This window comes from Staurois parvus, unplaced genomic scaffold (assembly GCF_062004578.1).
Source record: "Staurois parvus isolate SC_StPar_1 unplaced genomic scaffold, SC_StPar_1.0 ptg000839l, whole genome shotgun sequence".
NCBI classification, from domain to species: Eukaryota; Metazoa; Chordata; class Amphibia; order Anura; family Ranidae; genus Staurois; species Staurois parvus.
Window position 1 is genome coordinate 1775795 of NW_028318635.1, and position 24671 is coordinate 1800465.

Below are 24671 nucleotides of genomic sequence, written 5' to 3' on the forward strand. Positions count from 1 at the left end.
TTGATAGGTTGATCTGAAGCAGGAAAATTTTCTATTAAGGATGTAGTAGAGATAGCAGTATTGAGTGCAGAATAGGAAGGCTAAGTAATAGGTGGATTTGCTATGTCCAGCCTAGGTCTGGACTTAGCAGGGCTACTTGTAGTGGGAGACAGGGGTGGAGAGGACCCACCAGGGTCTCCAGGGTATAATGATGCTTTGAGCCTGGGGTCTGTGATGTGCTCTGTGCTCCGTTCTTGCTGTGAGGCATCGTGCTATGAGGAGCCGGCACCATCTTGGCTGCAGGGGCTGAGAGCTGGGAAAAAGCTTGTCAGCTTTCCCGGCTTCCCTGGTGATCTGCGGCGACGAGGCATATCCCTGGGGATCTAGTGGTGACCTGCATCCCCTTATCAGTGTGGGGAGGCTGCAGCTGGGTCCGGTGTGTGCCGGGGTATGGCTGGCGGGGAGACAGAGCTCTCTTCACAGAGCTGTCATCCCGGAGCCGGCCACGCATGCGCCCTTCAAGTAATTTTTAATGGGGTCAATTTTGCAAAGTGAAAATTGCATTAGTTTTCTTTTTTAGGCTTTCTTTCTTTCTTTAATTTTCTTTTACACTCAATTTTATTATAGACAACACAACAGCAAGAAACAGTCAAAAGCAAGATCACTGACACAAAAGAATAAAGTATACAAATCTTCTGATGAAGGACATAACAAATGCACTGATGTATTGACAAGGAGAGAAACTGAGTACATAAACACACTACATAAAAGGGTGGAATGAAACCTTATAAATTGCGTTAATAGCAAACAAGTAAAGACCAATATAAAGTAAAATATACAGTAAGCGCTCAATACTGGTGGCAGCAGCTGAACATAAAAGGAAAATGCATATAAAGTCCCACAATTCAAAATATAAAAATGCAGCGCTTAAAAGAGTGATAAAACACAGTCCAGTGAAAGAAGTGCTCTGTGATTCCTAGTGCAAATGGTGGAAATTTACACTAACCAGATAGCGTAAAATTATACGCATGTGTGTATAAATCCTGTGGAATCCCCTTCTCCACTTGGATCTGGTCAAAAGAATAGCCGGAAAAGGTAGGTATCCTGCGCCCTCATGTGGTGAAAGAGTGGTCCAGCAGGTCAGAGCGATGCCAATCTGAGGAAAGCCTCCCCCGTCCCAGGAGATCCTTAGGGGCTGTGAAAATGGAAGAAGCAGTGTTGATGCTTTCCACAAGAGCGCTGGATACTTGCCGTGTGCTAGCAGTGCAGCCGGTAGAGCTGGCTGGCTTGGCTTTCTACGACGAAGCCCTGCAGGGAACAGATGCAGGGCTTCGTCGTAGAAAGCCAAGCCAGCCAGCTCTACCGGCTGCACTGCTAGCACACGGCAAGTATCCAGCGCTCTTGTGGAAAGCATCAACACTGCTTCTTCCATTTTCACAGCCCCTAAGGATCTCCTGGGACGGGGGAGGCTTTCCTCAGATTGGCATCGCTCTGACCTGCTGGACCACTCTTTCACCACATGAGGGCGCAGGATACCTACCTTTTCCGGCTATTCTTTTGACCAGATCCAAGTGGAGAAGGGGATTCCACAGGATTTATACACACATGCGTATAATTTTACGCTATCTGGTTAGTGTAAATTTCCACCATTTGCACTAGGAATCACAGAGCACTTCTTTCACTGGACTGTGTTTTATCACTCTTTTAAGCGCTGCATTTTTATATTTTGAAGTAAAGACCAATGGGCTAGTAAGCGAGGACCAAAGATAATCACATAAATCGCATACAGAGGGTAGGAAAAGCTGGGCAGAGAGCCGCACATCAGTACTCTACACCAAGGACTCTCGTCTTTCTTTTATTTTCATCTGGTGATTCACCCAGTAAGTCTGTTGTTTTTCAAATGAACAATCTCTCAGGGTTGCTTACAATGATCAGCTTTTATTTATTCATGTAAAATCTTTATCCCCTCCAAAAAAAGGTTGCTGTAACTGCCTGTGCAAGTGTAGTGTGAGCCAGAGTTTGGCTTCAATTTGGTAGTGTATCTAAATCTGCTAGTATATCTTCAGGCCATCAACCCACACTTGCACAAATGTCAGATTGGGTGCAGTGGCTGTGTCTATACAATCGGACTGCCTACAGGAAGATGCATGGAACACCTATGCATCCCCATGCTGGTAAACACGACCCTCACATGGGGTACACATTGATACATCCCATGTAAACCAGGCCTTAGAGTAGTCGCTATCCCCCCTCACTTTCTTTCAATTTAAGAATGAACGAAAACAGTTTCTGCTGTTTTGAACTCATATTTTTCTCTGTGACACTAGCATATGGGAGAGCAACCCTTATTAAATGTAAAAATGAAAGAAAAAAGAAAAGATTATTTTAGTTTTTAAACATAAAAATAAAATTACTTTGACCTGAAATTATTTGAGGTTTCCTTTGCAACTGATTGGGAAAATTGAGCAGCCTACATCCAACATTACAACATCTTTTGCATTTGCACAACATACACAAAGTACACCACAACAGTGCAAATACAGAATATCGGCTTTAATGAACAAAATTCATACTGTTTTACATAGTACTGTAATTATACCTACTGTAGTTCACTTTCCTTCTTTAATCCTCTTGCTTTCTTCTGCAGTAGCGTGCAATAAAAAGTAAAGCTTACAATCATCTCTTGATAACGTGTGTATGTTGCCAAATAGCATTGCAGCTATGATACATCCTTGAAAATGGTTCAGTTTTGTTTTGACTTGTTATCTCTGTCTTATGTTTTGCCTGAGTAACTCTCCCATCACTAGTGCCACAAAGATATAGAAGGACAAAGTGCGGAGCGCACAAATTTGCCAGTCCTTTTCTCATTAACAATTACCAGAAAATGAGGTTCACATCCCTGCTTAAACAACCTCACAGCTTAGGGCATATAATTATTCCATGCAATGTGTTACAGCTCCCTTTCGGCTAGTAAGCCCCCTGTGATTTCCTCAGTATTACTCTATAAATGCAGCTGCTCAGCAACATCTAATCTTGTTACAGAAAGATTCAAGAAAGTATTCCAATATGCATGGACAGTTACTAAGTCTCATATGGGAAGGGATCCTAATTAAGATACTAACTTTAACACATCTAATTAGATTACTGTTAATTTATATTTCATAATAAATATTAAATCAATGTACTGTTTTCCAGTTCTGTTCTTGCCAGCAGCTTTTAATATATATGCGTATTGATATGGCTTATTTCTGCCTACCAGCTGTTCAGTGTGTGAATGGTTTCCTTAATGCACTATTCTTGTTTTCCAATACTGTTCACTGTTTGAAAGCATCTGGTAGTTAACAAGTTTATTAATAACATTAGTCACTTTCCTTGTGGAAGTGTTAGAATACATTAGTTAATTGTCTCATTTACCAACTCATGAAAGTAATAAAAGCTGTTTAGATAACTAGTTTGCAATGGAACTGTACTGATTTGGGACATTATAAAAAATGGAGGATTGGACATTTTCAAAGCATATACTTTAACTGCATGAGATGAATTTTAATAAATACAGGCAGGGCTGTGGATATGGGGGTACCACTGGTCCTCCTGTATGGGGCCCAGGCCAGCAGGGGGGCCCAGGTAGCTGGGTGAATCGAATGTGGGAAGGGAGGGTGATCGGCACAGTGTGGCGCTGATTATGGAATGGAACTGATCCCTTGTATGGCTCTCTCTGAAGCAGCTGAAAACTGGCTTCTTCTGCTCTCCTTCCCTCTGGCTTTCAGCTGCTGCAGAGAGAGCCATAAAGGGGATCTGTTCCAGTAATTGCCCACCCCCCAAGTGCTGCCAGGCTCCCTCGTCCCCTAACCACCACCAGCTACAAGCACACAATAGGGTCCTTCAGGATGGAGAATGAGGGAAGGGGCCATTAAATATATTTACCAGCCCCTTCCTTTCCTGAATGAACACAATGAGTGCTCAGTACTGATCACTCACTGAGTTAATTCATAACTGAAGCATATTAAACTGTTTTTGTTTCAGTACAGAACACATCTACTGACATACTAACATTGATGAAGTGCCAGACAAAACCTCATTGATGTTAGCAATGCCTGTATTACCATGCCTCAGAATCAATTTACTTAATAATTCAAGACTGTTGACTTCCAATGTGACTGTTAATTGAGCTCAGCAGATAGTGTGAAGATGAGGCAACCGATGTTGTAATAGAATAAATCTTTTTTTTTTTTATTTCCCTTTGCATATGATTGGTTGTGATCGGCAAAGTAAATACACTTAGAAAAATAAATGTTCACTTTCAAAGTGAACAGCTCTTTGTCTATACATAAAGCATGAGCTGCCATAAAGAAAAATAATACAATATATAACTGATCTGTTGACTGAACCAGTCTTCCATTCTTACCTACCACCTTTGAATCATCAAGCATAGAAACTGGTCCACCAAAAAAATACATCTTTCACAACTGAAGGATTGTGTTATCCTGCTAATAAAAGGTAAGGATTAAAGTCCATTCATGTTTACCATTTTATTTTCTGAAGCTGGCCATTGGTGGATTGAAAATCAGCTAGTTCAGGAAGAACTGGACAAATTTTGATCCATCTACAGTTGCAAGAAAAAGTATGTGAATCCCTTGGGAGTTTTGCATGAACTGGGCATAAAATGTGCTCTGAACGTCATCTAAGTCACAACAATAGAAGAACACAGTCTGCTGAACATAATACTACACAAACATTAGATGTTACCATGGTTTAATTGCACATAACATGTAAACATTCACACTGCAGGGAGGAAAAAGTATGTGAGGCCCTAGCTTAATGACTTCTCCTAGAGCTAATTGGAGCCAGGAGTGTGCCAACCTTGACTCCAATCAGTGTGATGATATTGGATGTTTTGCTGACAGCTGTCCTGCCCTTAAAAAACACACACCTCTTTTGGGTTTACTGGTTTCAAGAAGCACTGTCTGATGTGAACCATGCCTCGCAGAAAAGAGCTCTCAGAAGACCTACGATCAAGAATTGTTGACTTGCATGAAGCTGGAAAGGGTTACAAAAGTATCTCCAAAGTTTTGATGTTCATGTGTCCATGGTAAGACAGACTGTCTACAAATGGAGAAAGTTTAGCACTGTTGCTACTCCCCCTTGGCGTGGTCGTCCTGTAAAAATACTGCAAGAGCACAGCGCAGAATGCTGCATGAGGTAAAGAAGAATCCCAGAGTGTCAGCTAAAGACCTACAGAAATCTCTGGCACATGCTATCATTTTTGTTGACACATCTACAATAAGGAAAACATTAAACAAGAATGGAGTACATGGGAGGACACCACGGAGGAAGCCATTGCTGTCCAAAAAGAATATTGCAGCACGTTTGAAGTTTGCAAAAGAGCACCTGGATGTTCCACAGCACTACTGGCAAAATATACTGTGGACAGATGAAACCAAGATTGAGTTGTTTGGGAAGAACACACAACACTATGTGTGGAGAAAAAAAGGTACAGCACACCAACAACAAAACCTCATCCCCACTGTAAAACATGGTGGAGGGAGCATCATGGTTTGGGGCTGCTTTGCTGCCTCAGGGCCTGGACGGATTGTTGTCATTGATGGGAAAATGAATTCCAGAGTTTATCAAGACATTTTGCAGGAAAACGTACAACCATCTGTCCGCCAACTGAAGCTCCGCAGAGGATGGGTGATGCAACAGGACAATGACCCAAAGCATACAAGTAATTCAACAAAACAATGGCTGCAACAGCACAGAATACGCCTTCTGGAGTGGATATTTATTTTTAGTTTCTGCCATGTGACAAAAATATGTTGTAGTACATAATTCTACATTAGGATGGTTTGCTTATATCTGTCTTTTTTCTTCCAGTAGAGATTTATGACCAGATCTTTGCCTAGTCATATGAGTCTCTAGCTTTCCACACCAATTTAGGGGAAAAAAATAACAGATTTTAAAAGATTAACTCATCATTATAATGCCTGATTATACTTTGCAGGATTTTCAGGAGGAAATAAGATTTGCAGGCGCAGCAGAAGCAATGTTACATGCATTAAGAGCAATATCATTTACCTCCATCGTGTAGTCCATGTATACTGGACACTGGTAGAAATCAGTCCCATCAGCAGGTTGCTTGACATTCCCAAGAAGGGTAGGAATTATGATGACATATGGTAATGGTTTAAATGTATTCCTGTAAAAAAATTATTATTATTATTATTATTATAGTAATAACAAAAATAATAGTTGTTAGCAGAATACAGCAATGTAATGTGTCAACCACTTGAAAACTGAAAATAGTATTTCAAAGGTCAGAATTAAACATTTTTATAAAGGAACTGTTAAAATACAGGTGTACCTCGGTTTACGAATGCCTCGGTTAATGTAATTTTCGGTTTACGAATGAAAATCCATTGAAAATAATGCCTCGGTTAAAGAATTTTTTTCGCAATACGAAGTAAATTTCCCCAGGATGCATTGCACCTGGGAGGTTTCTAGCGCTGGCCCTGTGCCTTTAAAATGCACTTTATAAAGACTTTTGAACAGATAAGACATTTTTTACTTTTTTTCTGACCTCCGGAATGGATTAATTGGTTTTCAATGCATTTACGAATTCGTTTTTAATCATGTCCCTGTACAGTATTTATGCCATTAAAATGCACTTTATGAAGAGTTTTGAACAGATAAAAGACTTTTTTTTTACATTTTTCTGACCTCTGGAACAGATTAATTGGTTTTCAATGCATTCCTATGGGAAACCGTGTTTCAGTTTATGAATTTTTCGCAATACGAAACATTCCGGATTAAATTAAATTCAATTTGTAAACCGAGGTAAACCTGTACATTGCTAAAAGTAGTAAAAACTGCACAAACACACTTACACTTATATTTATCAAATGAAACAAACATTTTTGTAAAAGGGTGAATGTGTTTGGGACACCATGTTTGTCTGCAAACGCAAACTCTGAAAGTCATTACTTCGAAAAAAATATGAGTACCTGGATTCTACCAAATGATTTTTTTGGAAATCCCAATCAGCACCCTGTAATATGAGACCCTCGAGATACAGCAGATAGACCTCATTGTCTGGTGTATAGTCTAGACATTCTTTTATATGACATTGGAGTACCACCTGCAGGTGAAACCAATATAGTGAAATCATTTATTATAAACGTAACAACAGCATACATTGCAGAGGTAATTTTTATATCCATAACTAAACTAAATAAAAATATAAATGTAATATAAATAAAAATGTAAATAAAATATTAAAATGCATATTAAAATAGACACCTTTTAAGATCAGACAAGTCTTAATGTAGCTAAAATCAATTGTGAAAATGTAGTTTAAGAAGTCTAGTTATATTGTTACATATGAACTTATAAGTTTATAGTCTCTTTTATAAAAGTCACAAGTTAGGCATTGGTTTTTAGAAAAATGTTTTCTATCTAAAATTCTTCTATCGATTTTGCCATTATAATGTAATGAAAAAGGGATTCCAACAGCAATTACCCCCTCTGGTTCTGAAACTGGCTTTCCCCACACACAAATAATATCCCTTTGTTCTGTGTGTTGCCTTTTGAATATAAAAAAAAAAATCACTGTTGAAATATTTATAAAGAATATATTTATTTGTAAATGTGATTGTCTTTAACCACTTCCTACCCGCCATATAGTAATATGATGGATGGAAGGTGGTTCTCTCGCTCTGGGAGGACGTCATCTGACTCAGGGAGCACTCAACGCGGCGATCGGCGGTGCGCTGTGTCTCTCGGACACAGCGGATCACCGATCACGGAAAGAGCTGAAGATGTCGGCTCGATCATGTGATCAGCTGTGTCCAATCACAGCTGATCACATGTAAACAGGGAAATGCCGGTTATCGGCATTTCTCTCCTCTCGAGCTGTCACGCTGACAGCTCGAGAGGAGAGGAGAGCCGGTAATCATCTTTCCGCGGAGGGGACATGCACACTGATCATAAGGGCACTGATGATCAGTGTGCCCTGATGATCAGTGTAGCCCCAGCAGCGCCACCTGTCAGTGTCCATCAGTGCCTTGTGTCAGTGCTTATCAGTGCCTCATGCCAGTACCCATCAGTGCCATATCAATGCCACATATCAGTGCCTACCAATGCACATCAATGCCACATATCAGTGCCCATCTGAGCTGCTTTCAGTGTCACCCATCAGTGCCAGTCAGCGCCACCTATCATTGTCAGTCAGTGCCACCTATCAGTGCTGCCAATCAGTGCCACCTATCAGTGCCAGTCAGTGCCACCTATCAGTGCTGCCTATCAGTGCCATATATCAGTGCCATGTATCAGTGCCATCTTTCAGTGCCCATCAGTGATGCCTGTCAATGCCCATCAGTGCCACCTACCAGTGCCTCCTCGTCAGTGCCCCCTCATCAGTGCCCATCAGTGTCCATCAGTGCAGCCTATCAGTGCCAATCACTGCAGCCTCATTAGCACATATCAGTGAAGGAGAAAAATCACTTATTTACAAAATTTTATAACAAAAACTAAGACATTTTTTTTTTTTTTACATTTTCAGTGGTTTTTGTTTTGTTTAAGAAAAAATAAAAAACCCAGAGGTGATTAAATACCACCAAAACAAAGCTCTATCTGTCACAAAAAAATGATAAAAATTTCATATGGGTACAATGTTGCATGACCGTGCAATTTTCATTCAAGTGCGACAGCGCTGAAAGCTGGAAATGATCCTGGGCAAGAAGGGGGTATAAGTGCCCAGTAGGCTAGCGGTTAAAGTGAATTTATCCTTTGCCAAGCAGACTACTTTCACTTCTACTTCACACCCCATTGGGCTGCTAGGAAGGAAGAGTGTAGCAACTTGCTGCTTACTCAGAGCTAAATACTTTTAAGAAAACCTTTTAGCATTTAAAGTTCTCTTACTGATTTTGACATTATAAGGAAATGAAAAAGAGATTTGAGCTGTAATAACCCCTACTAGTCTGATACTGAAACTGACTTTCCCCACACAAATATAATATCCCTTTGTTCTTTGTGGCCATGGGAACGAAAAGTTCACTATCCAAACCGTTATAATGTCATTGGATATATTTATAGTTTTAAATATGATAACTTTTAAAGTGAACCTGTTCTTTGCCCAGCAGACAGCTCTTAACTCTACTTCACTCCCCATTGGGCGGCTGGCAAGAAACAGTGTAGCAACTAAACACTGACTCAAAGCTGCGGATCCTCCTAATCTCCAAGCACTGTGGGAGAAAGGAAGTCAGTTACATGCTCCACATATAACTACACTTGCGAATGTAGAGATGGTGTATAAGCTGTTGGTGTGGCTTTCATTACAGTGAACATGTTTGATTTTGTTTCGTAGGGAATAAATAAATAAATAAAACAATTACTATCTATTACTCAATATTTAACTAAATAAATAAAACAATTACTCTCTACTGTATTCCTCATTTGACCTTACCTCTAACTGTATTTTTTTAACTAGGTATAATAAGAACCAGACATGTTTGATATGGCAACACTGTCTTGATTTACAGTGCATGTACCATGCAAACTGTACGTGTTTATACAGAAAATGTGCAATTATTTAATTATTTAACACTGTGAACTACAAAAAGCATCAATGCAGCAACATCTGTTGAAATAAAAGTAACTAATTTTATTACTATAGGGAATATTTATATTATATTATGTTCTGCTTTATGTGTATATCCATTATAGATACCAAAATAGGTTTGAGAGCATACCTCATGCAATAAATATCCATGATGAACTGCAAACTCAGTTTTCAGTGCCAACAACAAGCCCTCTGGGTTAACCAGGAATCCAGTGCTTATGGAAGTCAATGCTTCCTTTTCACTCTTGGCAAATGGTATTAGACCTTTCCTCACCCACTGCTTGAGCTGTTTATGTTTCTTTTGCAGACCTAGGTGAAGTAAAATAGACAGACAAAGTAATTGCCAAATGTTATGGAGTCACAACAATATAACTTTATGTGTTGCAGTTGCAATACAAGAAAGATTTATTGGTACATTAAGCTCTCAGGCAGTGACAAGAAGATGTTAAAATGGACATCGGACAGCTTTTTTACCATTCATTGTTCACAGCGAGACATTCTTACTGTGTGCTATTTTCAGCCAACTTTAGCAGCATGCTCAAATAGGTGAGAGGCTATAACCTCAATGCACAACAGCTTTGTTGACTTTTTGGCACAGGAATTCACCATGTCTAATGTAGCAGGATACTCGGCCAAGCTAACAGTTTGACATTTAGATGGCCCATCTGTTTGTTTGCTCCAGTTTTTCAAATATGGACAAGAATTCAAACTTGACAGAATTGATAATATTGAGATAAAAGGCATCACATACTTACCTGAAGCTTGAAGTGGTGACTAAACTGCTAAAAGAAAATATTTTCTTGCAGTTTATTATAAAGTCTTCTTGCCTGCATTTTTAAAATCTATGGTTTCTGCTATTTCCCTAGTCTAGAATTGGCATAGATGATTTGGTCTCCTTCTCATATCAAAGATAACATTGCCTGTTAGTCTAACAAGTTAGTGGCTGAAGCTATTTTACACTCACTGGCCACTTCATTAGGTACACCTGTTCAATTGCTTGGTAACACAAATTGCTAATCAGTCAATCACATGGCAGCAACTCAAAGGATTTAGGCATATAGCCGTGGTGAAGACAACTTGCTGAAGTTCAAACTGAGCATCAGAATAGGGAAGAAAGGGGATTTAAATGACTTTGAGTGTGGCATTGTTGTTGGTGCCGGACGAGCTGGCCTAAGAATTTCAAAAATTGCTGATCTACTGGGATTTTCACACACAATCATCTCTGGGGTTTAAAGAGAAAATATCCAGTGAGCGGCAATTGTGTGAACAAAAATGCCTTGTTGAGGTCAGAGGAGAATGGGCAGACTGGTTGCCATGACATTTAGATGGTAGGATCAGAATTTGGTGTAAACATCATGAAAGCATGGATCCATGCTGCATAGTATCAACAGTTCAGGCTGGTGGTGGTGTAATGGCGTGGGGGATATTTCCTTGGTACTAGCCAGGTGTATCTAATAAAGTGGCCGGTGAGTGTATGTCTGCTTTCCATGTTCTGTTTTTAGAGCAGAAACAAAGTAAAATGGCACTTTGTGATAGGATTAGTCAATGTAAATGAATTACTGCAAGCATACTATTCGGAATAAAAAGTGTTCTAATTTTATGCACAAGCTACATTAAATAACAGAACAATTTAAATGCAGTAGTTAACACATTTAAGAACACTTGTGGCAGGTTAATAGTGTCATCCAGGACTGAGCTATAATCATGCCACCATAGGCCTTTATTACTGTGCCTCCCCAGGATTAAAGATCAACGGAGCCACAGAATTAATTCATCTCAAATTAAGTAAATAAATGTAATATTTAGGCGATGACATATAAACTATTTACTATTTTGAGCTAGGTAATGAAAAGAAAGCAGGCAATCTACCACTAGGCCCAATTATGTGTATCTTTCTCATATATCTGGGCCAAGAGACACCTGTACTATACAAAAGCCAAAGAAAATATAAACAGTTTCAGCCTACAATCTTTTTCCAAGCATGTGGGTGCTAAAAATAACAATACAAAAAAATGAACACTACAGATTTATGACAGACACCATGTTAACTGGTTCGTTCCTAGCTGTCTCCCCATATTATGCAGGGCCTTTTATGCAAACACACACAGAACAAAGTCAGACTTCTGATATTTTAGCTTGATAAATGAATCATGATAAAAGTGTAAGACACGCTTTGTCACCGAGAGGCCTCGTTGGTAAGAGATGACCAATTTGGTGAGAATTTACAAAGCTGCCTGACCAAATATGAAAGTCTGTGATAAGCTACCTGTCACTTTTTCATGTCTAATCATATTCCTCATTAACTGCAACATATCGCGTGTTAAACTGCATTATTAGTGGTTAATGTAAATTTTTTTTTTTCGACATTGTTTGGGGAATTTGTCTTTTTGTTTTATCCATGTGCATATTAGTGGTTGCAAAAATTAACTACATGACCTGTCTTCAGCTAACACGTTGAAGGTAACACAATAAGAGAAATCACTTTTCTGTCGACTGTGAAAATGATTTCTGCTCCATCCATTCAGCCAATAATCATGTCATACATCTTGCTGTCAGGAGTCACATCATTAGCAGCAGCTCACTGCAGTAAAATGATGGTGGGTACCTGGCATGCTGTACAGTAAATTGGAAATTTATGTATGAAATAAGAATAACTAGTTAATGATCCTATATGTTACATGACTTGCCTTCCAGCCAAGTGCTGATATTTTGAGATGTCTGGCAGCTGTGTGAGGGAAGCCAAGATTTGGGGACCTCTGCTTTCTTTAAGGAATCTGCAATGTCTCTCAGATTTTCTGGTATTGCTGTCAGTCCGCCCAGCAAACACCTTGACAATTCAGAAATGTTGTGTTTAATTTGTTTAAGAGAATTGTTCATGCAGTTGCACTCCTGTAACAAAATAATAAATTGTTAATTATGCATTAACAAATCATAGATCATAAAATTATTTTTATCTTAAAATAGAACTCCAATCCAAAACAACAAGATAAAAATGAATAGCTAGTTAAAAGATAAAATAACCAAACCAACTTTTTGCTGTAATATTCTAGAGCTTTCCCCTGCACTTTTTTCTGCTGCTAAATGTCCCCAGTCTGATGGCCATAGTCATTCAATGGACTTCCTCTAAATCTCAGTTATCCTGGACCCACCCCAATCAGTAAACAGGGAGGCAGCACAGCGACGAGCTCACCTCTCTCTGAAAAACATGTATAAGAGGGGCTGGGATTTCAATGCTTATTCAATGGTACAGATGCAAGGAAACCTACCAACAAGCTTAGTGGATCTGATAAGGCAGCTCTCAAACAAACAGGCCCCCCCTAAATCGGTATGTGAATGCAACTCAAAGTACACAAATGAACACCAAACCACAAAGTGAAAAAGTTGAAAGTGCCTTTAATCATTTCTAATATCATCACATTATAACATACAATGTTTTTGGGAGCAACAAAATTCCTCTTTCTTCAGGGCTTAGAAAATCTCAAAAGACTGTATAAAAATCTCCAAATCTATGTCTGATCTGGTGCAAAATCTCTTTTTTGATGGAATTTGTAACAATTGTGACAACTGCTGCACTCCACTCTGCTTTCTCTTCCTATCAGCATGGTACCTATCAGCACATAAACGAATTGGCCCCTTGCACTACTTCTTTCTCTTACACTTTAGCTCTGCTGAACAAAACTGCAAGAGGCTTATTCTTAAAAAAAAAGATGTTTTGATTACAGAACTGCATTTATTTTAGTATTTTTAAATCAGTTAAATTTTAAATCATTTAAAAAAAAACTTAAATATTTTTTAAAATGCAATGAATATAAATATCTCATTTTGACTCTGCTCTCTCCTGGTTCTCCTCCTACCTATCGCAGTGCTCATTCAGCGTTATCTATAACTCTGGCTCCTCCTCTCCACTTCCTCTTTCTGTAGGGGTCCCTCAAGGTTCTGTCCTTGGACCCCTTCTCTTCTCCATCTACACCTCCTCCCTTGGTCACTTGATAAACTCCCATGGCTTTAAGTACCATTTCTATGCTGATGACACACAAATCTATCTTTCTACTCCTCACCTCACCCCTTCAGTCTGCTCTTGCATTACTAACCTACTAAGTGGCATATCAGCATGGATGTCACTCCACTTCCTCAAACTCAATTTTTCCAAAACTGAGCTCTTAGTATTCCCTCCAGCCCATACCCCCTCCCCTGACTTCTCCATCAAGACCAATAATACTACCATCAGTCCCTCCCCTCATGCCAGGGTACTAGGTGTAATCCTAGACTCCCATCTGTCCTTTCAGCCCCAAATCCAATAGCTGTCCAAATCTTGTAGAACCTCGGAAACTACTGAGCAACTTATTCACTCCCTAATTATATCTCACCTTGACTATTGTAACTCCCTCCTCATTGGCCTACATTATCGCAGGCTATCCCCTCTTCAGTCTATCATGAATGCTGCTGCCAGACTCATCCACCTTACTAACCGTTCCATATCTGCCACCCCTCTCTACCAATCCCTTCACTGGCTTCCCATTGTCCATTCAAAACATTAACAATAACACATAAAGACATTTATAATTCTGCCCCAAATTGCATTACCAATCTTGTCTCCAAATATCATTCAAACCGTACTCTCCGCTCCTCGCACGACCTCCTGCTCTCTAGCTCCCTTGTCCCCTCCCATGCTCATCAGGACTTCTCCAGAGCTTCCCCCATCCTCTGGAACTCTCTACCCCAATTTATCAGACTATCACCTACTCTGCTCATTTTTAGGCGATCTCTGAAAACCTCTTCAGGGAAGCCTATCCTGCTCTCAGCTGATAATGGAATCTTCTACTCCTCCTACCAGTCCATCCCCCACAGTTACTACCTTTTGTACCACTAGCCCCTCCCTCTTAGATTGTAAGCTCCAAGGAGCAGGGCCCTCCTAACCCTCTTGTATTGAACTCTATTGTTGCTGTATTGTCTCCCGTTATATTGTAAAGCTCTGAGCAAACTGTTGGCGCTATATAAATCCTGTATAATAATAATAATAATACTTGGTATCGGTTTCCATTAAGCCTATTTACACTAAAACCTACACTGGCAAAAGTGGGACAGCTAATTAGGTGTGCTGGATGTAAATATAATGAGAAGGAACATGCTGACAGGGCAAGAAAACAAAGGAATTACCCTATAAGCCTGCTGTTGCTCCTTGACCCTAGGTTCACAATTTCAGTGGATTTCAGTGCACTTTACAGCCCATTTAACATGATTTCCTATGGATATAGTTCACATCTGTGCTTTTTGAGCCACTGAGGATATTTGAAAGGGTCAGGGACATTTTTCCCACAGCAGATTGCCTTTTGCATGTAATAGACTTTAATGGAACCACATAAAAAATGCAAGTATTCAATTTTTGATGCTTTTTTGATGCATTTTGCATTCTGCATGTTGAGTTTTGTGTGACTTTAACTTGGTTGCGAAGGAGCATCCCTAACAACCAATGAGTCACTCGCTGACAGCTGAATATAAACAAACCTATTGCCAGCAATTAAAAAAATCGGGGGGAAAAAACAGTGTGAGGTCCCTTCCCAATTTTTTTTTAGTTTTTTAATAAAGGACTTGTCAAAAACTGTATGTACAATAGCCACAGCCTTTTGGGAGCCACGCATTGCCCTGTTCATCAGGGTTTAAAAAGATATGGAATCAGCTGGTATGGAAAAGAAAGAAAGAAAGAAAGAAAGAAAGAAAGAAAGAAAGAAAGAAAGAAAAGCTTGTTTGGGCTACCATTATATGTTGTAAATCACAAGTTGTCATCGGGGTTTAAAAAGATATGGAATCAGCTGGTATGGAAAAGAAAGAAAGAAAGAAGGAAGGAAAGAAGGAAGGAAAGAAGGAAGGAAAGAAGGAAGGAAAGAAAGAAGGAAGGAAAGAAGGAAGGAAAGAAGGAAGGAAAGAAGGAAGGAAGGAAAGAAGGAAGGAAAGAAAGAAGGAAGGAAAGAAGGAAGGAAAGAAGGAAGGAAAGAAGGAAGGAAAGAAAGAAGGAAGGAAGGAAGGAAGGAAAGAAGGAAGGAAGGAAGGAAGGAAAGAAAGAAAGAAAGAAAGAAAGAAAGAAAGAGAGAAAGAAAGAAGGAAAGAAAGAAGGAAAGAAGGAAGGAAAGAAGGAAAGAAGGAAAGAAAGAAAGAAAGAAAGAAAGAAAGAAAGAAAGAAAGAAAGAAAGAAAGAAAGAAAGAAAGAAAAAGAAAAAGAGAGGAGAGAAAGAAAGAGAGAGAGAAAGAAAGAAAGAAAGAAAGAAAGAAAGAAAGAAAGAAAGAAAGAAAAAAGGAGAGAAAGAGAGAAAGAGAGAAAGAAAGAAAGAAAGAAAGAAAGAAAGAAAGAAAGAAAGAAAGAAAGAAAGAAGGAAGGAAAGAGAAAGAAAGAAGGAAAGAGGGAAAGAGAGAAAGAAAGAAGGAAAGAGGGAAAGACAGAAAGAAAGAGGGAAAGAGAGAAAGAGAGAAAGAAAGAAAGAAAGAAAGAAAGAAAGAAAGAAAGAGAGAGAGAGAGAGAGAGAAAGAAAGAAAGAAAGAAAGAAAGAAAGAAAGAAAGAAAGAAAGAAAGAAAGAAAGAAAGAAAGGAAGCTTGTTTTGGCTATCATTATATGTTGTAAATCACAAGTTGTAGGCAGGAGAAATGACCTGACTGTATTGTTGTGTTTTGTTTTTTAATTGAGTATATGCAAATAATGTACATTTGGCTGTATTGTTAACTGCAGTATAAAAGATCAGATAACCCACTTTGCTCTGTTGTCAGGGTTGTAATAATCTTGAGATCAGAGGGAGAGAAACAAACCCTTTGGCAGGTAAATCAGTTGTTATGCATGTATTTCAACATTATATTTAGCTGTTTGTTTGAAATTCAATTTTAAATACACAATGAAGTGAAAATTATAGAATGGAAAAGGTTAATACAAAATATGTTTGCACCCTGTCATTTGTAACCTGGAACTCTTGCTTGGCTAGAAAGACCCATTTTCTCAGTTTCCCAAATTACAGAGGTCCTGTGGTGAATTTAATTCAGTTAAGGCTTTACCTGGATTCAATCAGCCACATCTGTGTGGTTTACACATTTTGCTAGAGAATATAAAATTCCATTCCATATTATGACAACTGCTAAGCAGCCAATATCTTTATAATTTTCCTGATTTATTTCAGTACACATGTCCTAGGAACGGATTGTTAATTTCTTTTTGAGTAGAAAAAGCAGGTTAAAGACTTTTTCTAGTCGATGATAATGATTTGCACATAGATTATTTCTCTGTATGATTCATGAGTTAAACAATTATAGAATGTTATAACACACTAATCAAGTTTCTCTTTGTTTTGAAAGGTGACTTTATTGTTCTTAAACAAAAATGCATAAAGGACTGCAATTTCCTAGACATGTGTTCATGTAAAATTATGGGAATAATTCACAATTAAGTGGTTAACCATAAATACCACTATGGCCAATTCAAGCTGAACATCACAATAAAGACATTCAGTGAGCTATATTCTTTCTATTATGCCTGCAATCTAAAGTGCATTGCTCTGCAACTTCCCCTGTTGCCAATGATTAATAGCCCATAAGCGGGAAGAGTCCACAAAGAAAAGTGCCAAGAGAAGCAGGTGCAGAAGGCTTTATATTATCATGACTGCCACAAGCTAATTCAGCAGTGTCAGCTCTAACTGTTATATTCTGATGATAAAATATGACAAAGGTTGAAATGGATGTTCTCCTCTGCCCTTATAAGGAAAGCAAATCTTCCCAATGTCATGAGGAACACCAGGAACTGCAATAAAGTTTTTTGCTCACTAAATGTTAAGACAAATAATCATATTTTTATTACACATTTTCAAATACCAGGCAGATTCTAAACACTACAATGTTATCAACTGGTAATTCTTTATCTATCAGATTATCTGCATACATTGAAATGAACATGTTCTCTTCTATGCGGACAGTTTGGAAACGTCAAGATCAAAACTGTGCTCTGAAAGGAAGACAGAGAATCCAAAATTCAGCACAGCCGTTCTCAAATAATCTATTTAGATCACGGGTGTCAAACTGGCGGCCCTGCAGCTGTTGCCAAAGTACAAGTCCCATGAGGCATTGTAAGATGGAAAGTTACAAGCATGACTCCCAAAGGCAGAGGAATGATGGGACTTGTAGTTTCACAACAGCTGGAGGGCTGCTAGTTTGACACCCCTGATTTAGATGGTCACTTAAATTAGTCAATGTAATTGTTAGATTGCCAGAGGTTGACAGCATCATCTAAATTATGGTCCTGTTTATATATTTGAAATAAAACACAAATTATAGCTCATTACATTTATATTTATGACACCAGAGGATATATAGCAATTGGTTTTCTAAATGAATAATTTTTACTCATTGCTAAATTGAACGTGTGTTGCTTAAAACACTCATGTGCAAGAACAGATAAAAGTGGGGAGTACATTTTCAAAGGAGTAATCTGGATAGCAAAATCTGGTATATACTGTACAAATATTTACTAAACAATCTGCTTAAAATGACACCAAACTGCTGCAAATACCTCAAATGTGCTCCCACATCAAACTTAAATAGGCATACAATATAGAGTTGCGCTTTGTGCTCATTATGCCCTCACTGCAAAGCTTAGACCCATATAGCAGATACAGGTCAAATGCCCATAACTGCTTTTCCTGAGGGTAATAGATGGGCTTGAGGTAGATTCCACAAATAAAATCTTATCTCTTAGCCATTAGCAATCCTGTCAGGAGCTAGATGCTCCCTGAGGATGTCCTACTGCAGACAAAATGCGCAAAGGGACAGGGTTTGTGCCCAGTGGCTTTATATTTTGCCCACTGGTGTACAACAATGTGGCGTTTTACTTTTTTAATGTATGATATTTGGGAGTACCTTTCCTTACTTAATAAGGAAGTGTTTTAGCGATATTAGCCTATGTATATATATTATTGTGCACAGGTATATTTAGTCACAGACTGATTTTCCCATGGTTTTGCACACTGTTTTGGCTTTATTTCACTGTACACCAAGCGCATTCGATTTGCATTAATATTAAAAAAGAGTGCACAAAATACCTATAAAACCAGAAATCCATAATATCACTAAGGTAGATTAAAAACCAAAATGTCATATATTATAAATAATATATTCAAATCTTTGCAATACAATATTAAAATAAAATACCATAACATAAATGAATTACTAAAAAAATATATATATATATATAGAACTGTTATAAGAAATATATATATATATAGAACTGTTATAAGAAAATCATTAAAATTACCTAAAAAACTAATAATTACCCCATCTAGTGGTAAAACATTTGTATATGTTCTCCCTGTGACTGCGTGGGTTTCCTCCGGGTACTCCGGTTTCCTCCCACACTCCAAAGACATGCTGGTAGGTTAATTGGATCCTGTCTAAACTGACCCTAGTCTGTGTATGAATGTGAGTTAGGGACCTTAGATTGTAAGCCCCTTGAGGGTTAAGGACTGATGTGAATGTACAATATATGTATGTAAAGCACTGTGTAAATTGATGGCGCTATATAAGTACCTGAAATAAAAAAATATGCATTATGTGCGCTCTTTTTCAATATTTGATATATTATGTTAAAGTTATTTATATGAGATGGTTGGTTACTGACAGGATTGATAATGACTAAGAGGAGAGTATAAAGTATTATGTTATCTAAATAGGATTGTGCACGTTGCCATAGTAACAGGTAAACTAATTGGTATGATATAACCTGGCATGAATCACCCTGCCCTATCCCCTGATGAAATCATGCGATTGATGACAAAACACATTAGACAGAACCAGGTGACATCATTACAGAAACCAGAAGTGCAGCGACGAGAACGACTTTTATAATCCCGATGTGATATTTGAATGCTGTGGTGACCTTTCTTGCTATGTAAGTGCATAGAGAATTAATAAAGTATATGTTATCGAGAACACTGCACTATTGTGAGTCTCTTTTGTGCTTTGAGCATGACCAGGGGACTAAAGATGGCTTGATCCAGTCCCACTGAACCAATACCAATACCTTCCCCCCATCTTTAACCTAAGTGACCACACTGACAACAAAATGGAGTTAACGGCCCAAAAACGGCCTATTATTACAACCAATAAGAAATAACATTTAAATAACAGAAACACAGTATAACATACGTTTTTCAAGGTCCCAATAGGCATCAAGAAAATGAATACCTGCATCCTGCTTAACTGCCGCTACCAGCCGCAACACCACTGACTTGGAGACACCACCGCAGATACCACCACCAGAACAACTGGAAGCCATACCTCAGACGGGTTCCTACAAAGTGACTTTCTTGTTCCCACATTAACCAACGAGGACCGTGCACCCCGCCGGTCGTCCCCCAGTACGAACTGGCACAACCACCACCAAAACAAACCATAAAACAATGGGTGGGCGGGAGGAAAGTTTGCTATGTGAAAACTCTCTTCAGACTGAAGACCCCCTGCCACATCCTGTCAGAGCACCCCTTGTAGCTCCACCCGCTCCCTCCTTAAAACCATTTAGACTGCCCCTTTAGCTAATGGTACTCTCCTCTCCCAGCCCTTCCTTCAGGTCTTCTTTTTTTCTACTCCTTATTTGCAGCTGCTAGATGGGATTTTGGCCTCTCAAAGGGAAATACTTTTATTTGTTGAGGAGGTAGATGATAAGATCTCATTTGTGGAAGCAACCTCAAGTTCATCTGTTACCCTCAGGAAAAGGGGTTATGTGCATTTTTGACCTGTATCTGCTACATGGGTCCAAGCTTTGAGGTGAAGGCAAACTGAACACAGAGGTGGAGCACATTTTTGTTTGTTGTGGAGCACTGGAGTTGTGGTATCACAAAGTATTTCACTGGATTGAAAGGACTTTTGAAGTTATAATGCACACTATAAATATCTCTCACACCCCAGTGCACAGGAATACCTGCCAATAAGTAGTAGAGGTAAACATATGCTGCTGCGCACCAGTGTAACACACCAATTGATATTATAGTATATAAACAGCGCAAATCAACCTCCTTACCATATACAATATCAGTCAAAGAAATGTTATATCAATCAAAAAAATACAATATTGAAAAAATAATTAAATAATTAATTAATTAGTGTCCAAAAGAATTAATTTTTTTGTGCAGAAACAAATTCTTTCTTCCCAAAACACAAGTAAAAAATCTTCTCCAAAAGAAATGTGCTTCCACCATTCACCAGTGTGAAATCAACATCAACCACACTCACCAGATGTGAGTGAGTAATGCGCCTTTTAGGATTTTAGGGATCCTACACCCCCTCTATATCTTCCAAAGCTCCTTTCACCTTGTAAACCAGGAGTCAGTGAGGTCTCTGGATTGGATTGTGATCTTATGGATTTGTGTGTGCCAATGGAGGCAATAAATCAATGCTTTTGACTTTCTCTAAACATGTGAGTGGCCTGGTATTATTTAATACTATACATGTTACTAGCAGTATTACACTATGGTTTTTTTCTCTTTTGCACCGGTATGGAGCTTTTATTAGGAATATATGGAAGGAGTACATCAAGCCATAGAAGGTGAAAGGAGCTTTGGAAGATATAGAGGGGGGTGTAGGATCCCTAAAATCCTAAAAGGCACATTACTCACTAACATCTGATGTTGATTTCACACTGGTGAAAGGTGGAAGCACATTTCTTTTGGAGAAGATTTTTCACTTGTGTTTTGGGATGAAAGAATTTGTTTCTGCAGAAAACAATTAATTCGTTTGGACACTAATTAATTAATTATTTCATTATTTTTTCAATATTATATTTTTTGATTTAGATAACATTTCTTTGACTGATATTGTATATGGTGAGGAGGTTGATTTGTGCTGTTTATTACCTATAATATAATGCACACTATGTTATATTATTTATGATATATGTTCTTATTTAATCACTTTTGTGTTTTTGCTTAAATTAGCACTGTTTTGCTGTTTGTTTGATTTATTCAGTACAAAAGTACAAAAATAGATAGCGATCTTTCCAGAAATGCAGTATCTTTGTTACTTCTTGAAATTAAAGCACACACATCCTTACCCTTCTGCTGAACAATACTAATCCCATCAAAAAAGGGGAAAAGCCTGGAAAAAAATGAATGCAGCCACTACATCTAAGGAATGATAAACTGCAATATATAACATTTTTGGTTTAGGGTTTAGATACACTTTACATAAGACTATTACATGGAGTGAATTATTACAACATTGATTAGGATAACAATAGTAAAAACTGTCTAATTATTGGAATGATAGTTTTTACCTGTAGGAGAATGTATGTACCAGTTTGCTGTTCTGGTGCAGTTCCATTTTTATTGGAATAAGACTCTTGCAATGACATTTTAAGATCATTGACCTGAAGCAAGAACAAAAAGATGTATCAGTATGTAAAACAATTCAATTCTTAGAACATTAAGGAACTGGATAATTGTTTCATAATTATTCTTATTTTTAAAGCCTGATTTACTAGAACGTAAAGTAAACATTCAATAGTGTATTCTAAAAATAAAAAATACAGTTTATCATCCATGATTAGATGTTTAACTACTTCATCTCTTTGGATGTACTAAGAACACCCAGAGTGAAAGGTATAACACAAGTTTGTGGCTGCAGTAGAAGCCATGTACATGCGTATGTTTTATTCAGCCGAGTCCTGGCTTTAATGACAAAAGAAACAGGGGCAGATGGGTAGCCACTCAATCACTTTTACAGTGTGGGCTGTGTGCATCAGCTCCCATATGGGTTTCAATCTCTTCTGCTGTAAAAAGAAGCTGAAAGTGTTCAGCTCTGAGCATTTATAGTTTCAGAGCTGTCATTCCCTCTCTGCTACAGCCAGTAATGCAGCTAATCAAGCATGATCTGTGTTTGATTAGCAGTGCACAACAGGGGAGCTTCTGGGGGTATACTGGACCCATGATGCCTCCATAAAGAGGACCTGTCATCTGCCCAATGCTATTACACAGGGGCTTGCTAGCCCCTTATAGTGGCAATAAAATTAAATGAAGAAAAAGGTAAAAATAAAAAATTATAAAAACTTAAAGTAACCCTGTCACTCTACTCACACCTGAAAACACATTCACAGGGTGTATGTAAAATGCAATTGCACCACACAAAGTATATTTCACCATAAATATTGGAGTAAGAGCAATAATTTTAGGGTCATAGTTCATAGTTTACTCTAAACAGATGAGCTGTAAAGATATTTAAAGTCAAGCCTATTGATAATTCTGGGTAGCATAATTTTTCACCATTTTGCAGGTTCCCGTAGTTTCGAACCTTGACAAATTTTGTATATATTTACTCTACTCTTCCTTGTTTTTATTAGGTACAAAAAACTGGGGATTAAATATTGTGTGTGTGTGTAAGTGTAATACAATTAATTTTTGTTGTGGTGTCCCTGCCCTGAGCTGACAAAATTTAGTGTATGGCTCTGCTGTTTCCAGCTGCAATTCATTTTTCAGTTTTGTTCAGGTTTTCCATAAAACCTGAACAAAAGCAACAGTGAGGGAGGATCAGTCACTGGATTATAAATAGTTATCTGACCTTAGCCAATCCCTGAGAGGCTGACCCAAAAGGTATGGCAGGGGGGAAGATAAATGTTTGGGAGGATATGATCAGTCTCTCTCTTCCCCTGGGGCTTCTACCCTGTGAGGGGGCATGTGTGTGGGTTCCAAATAATTTCTGCTGCTAGGCCTCAGAATGGCTATGGGATGAGGACCTAAAGAAAACTTGTCTGAACTAAACTGGCCTGTGGAAGCTCAGCTTGTTGCCTTTTGCCAGACACTCCAGTTGTCAAAGTACTTAATGGTGAGATGCCAGAGGTTGCTGCTAACTGTGACTTCTCTCATAGGGTCTCAGATATACTGACTGTCCCCTTTCTCTCTTTCTCCAGCTTTATTTTTGAGACTGCTGCTACAGGGCCTAATACTGTTGAGACAAAATTTTTCAGGAAGTTGTCCTCCAAGATTTATAAGGGCATATGGGTATCCTACACCCTTAACCGTTCTCTCTGTATTTTTCTCAAGAGCTGCAATAAAAAGGTAAAAATACCCACAGACTGAGCCTAAATTTGTTGGTGTGCTTCTAGAACTGGGCAGCTCCTCTGGGGATCAGAGCTACATAGCGTATTTTCCCTAAAATTAAAGATTTGATAAACAATTGCATAAATATTGAGCAACATAAAAAAAACTGTAACTACTACATTTTGATTTTACAAGGCCTCTGCTTTCAAAGAATGTTTAATGATCTAGGGCACAGGTGTCAAACTGGCGGCCCTCCAGCTGTTGCAAACTACAAGTCCCATGAGGCATTTCAAGATTGACAGTTACAAGCATTACTCCAAAAGGTAGAGGTATGATGGGACTTGTAATTTCGCAAAAGCTGGAGGGCCGCCAGTTTGACATCCCTGATTTAGGGGTTTTAAGTAATTTTACAGCCAAAAATGTAGATTTTAACATGTGTGCAAAAAGTGAAAAAGATGATTTGGTGGGGAGCAGGTTAAAGTGATTAAACTCATTTCACAGTTTTATAGTTGCAAAATTAGACATTAGACAGTTATTGATGTGTACATTCATGTAAAGCTTTTCAAAAAACAGCAATATTTATTAAATTAGATTAAGGACTAGCTTTTATAAAGAGCAAAACATAAATGCATTTGTTTAATTATGTATATATTCTGCATATGATTAGCAGCGAGAAAAGGTAACATAATACAACAATTTGTGCTTAATGTGTTTTATTAATAAGTGCTGGTCTTTTTTAATTCAAGGGCATATCTAATAGATTTGGTATTTAACACATACCTGTATCAATGGAGGGAGTTGTTCTAACACTTCTTCGATGACAGTACGCAAGTAGGCAAGATGCTTTACAGTATTACAACTTTCAGTTGTGATCATTGGTACAGAACTTTGCATGGTGTCATATATTGCTGATATATTGTGCGCAAATTCAGTGGCACTAAAATGCAAATCAGAGTGTGCAATAATTATTCTACAATTCAAACATTTTAACTGTATAGACTTTTTCAGCTAGCAATAATATTAA

The 24671-nt window shown here is 38.3% G+C and overlaps 1 protein-coding gene across 1 annotated transcript in view; it reads right to left on the reverse strand.

Annotated features, from left to right (window-relative positions):
* LOC149443674 (uncharacterized) overlaps positions 1 to 24671 on the reverse strand; it is a 627829-nt gene that overhangs the window by 54064 nt on the left and 549094 nt on the right. The window contains 6 exon segments of the mRNA XM_089655378.1: positions 6055 to 6175; positions 6981 to 7114; positions 9726 to 9904; positions 12283 to 12484; positions 21889 to 21981; positions 24428 to 24584. Coding sequence (XP_089511504.1) covers positions 6055 to 6175; positions 6981 to 7114; positions 9726 to 9904; positions 12283 to 12484; positions 21889 to 21981; positions 24428 to 24584 — 886 coding nt within the window.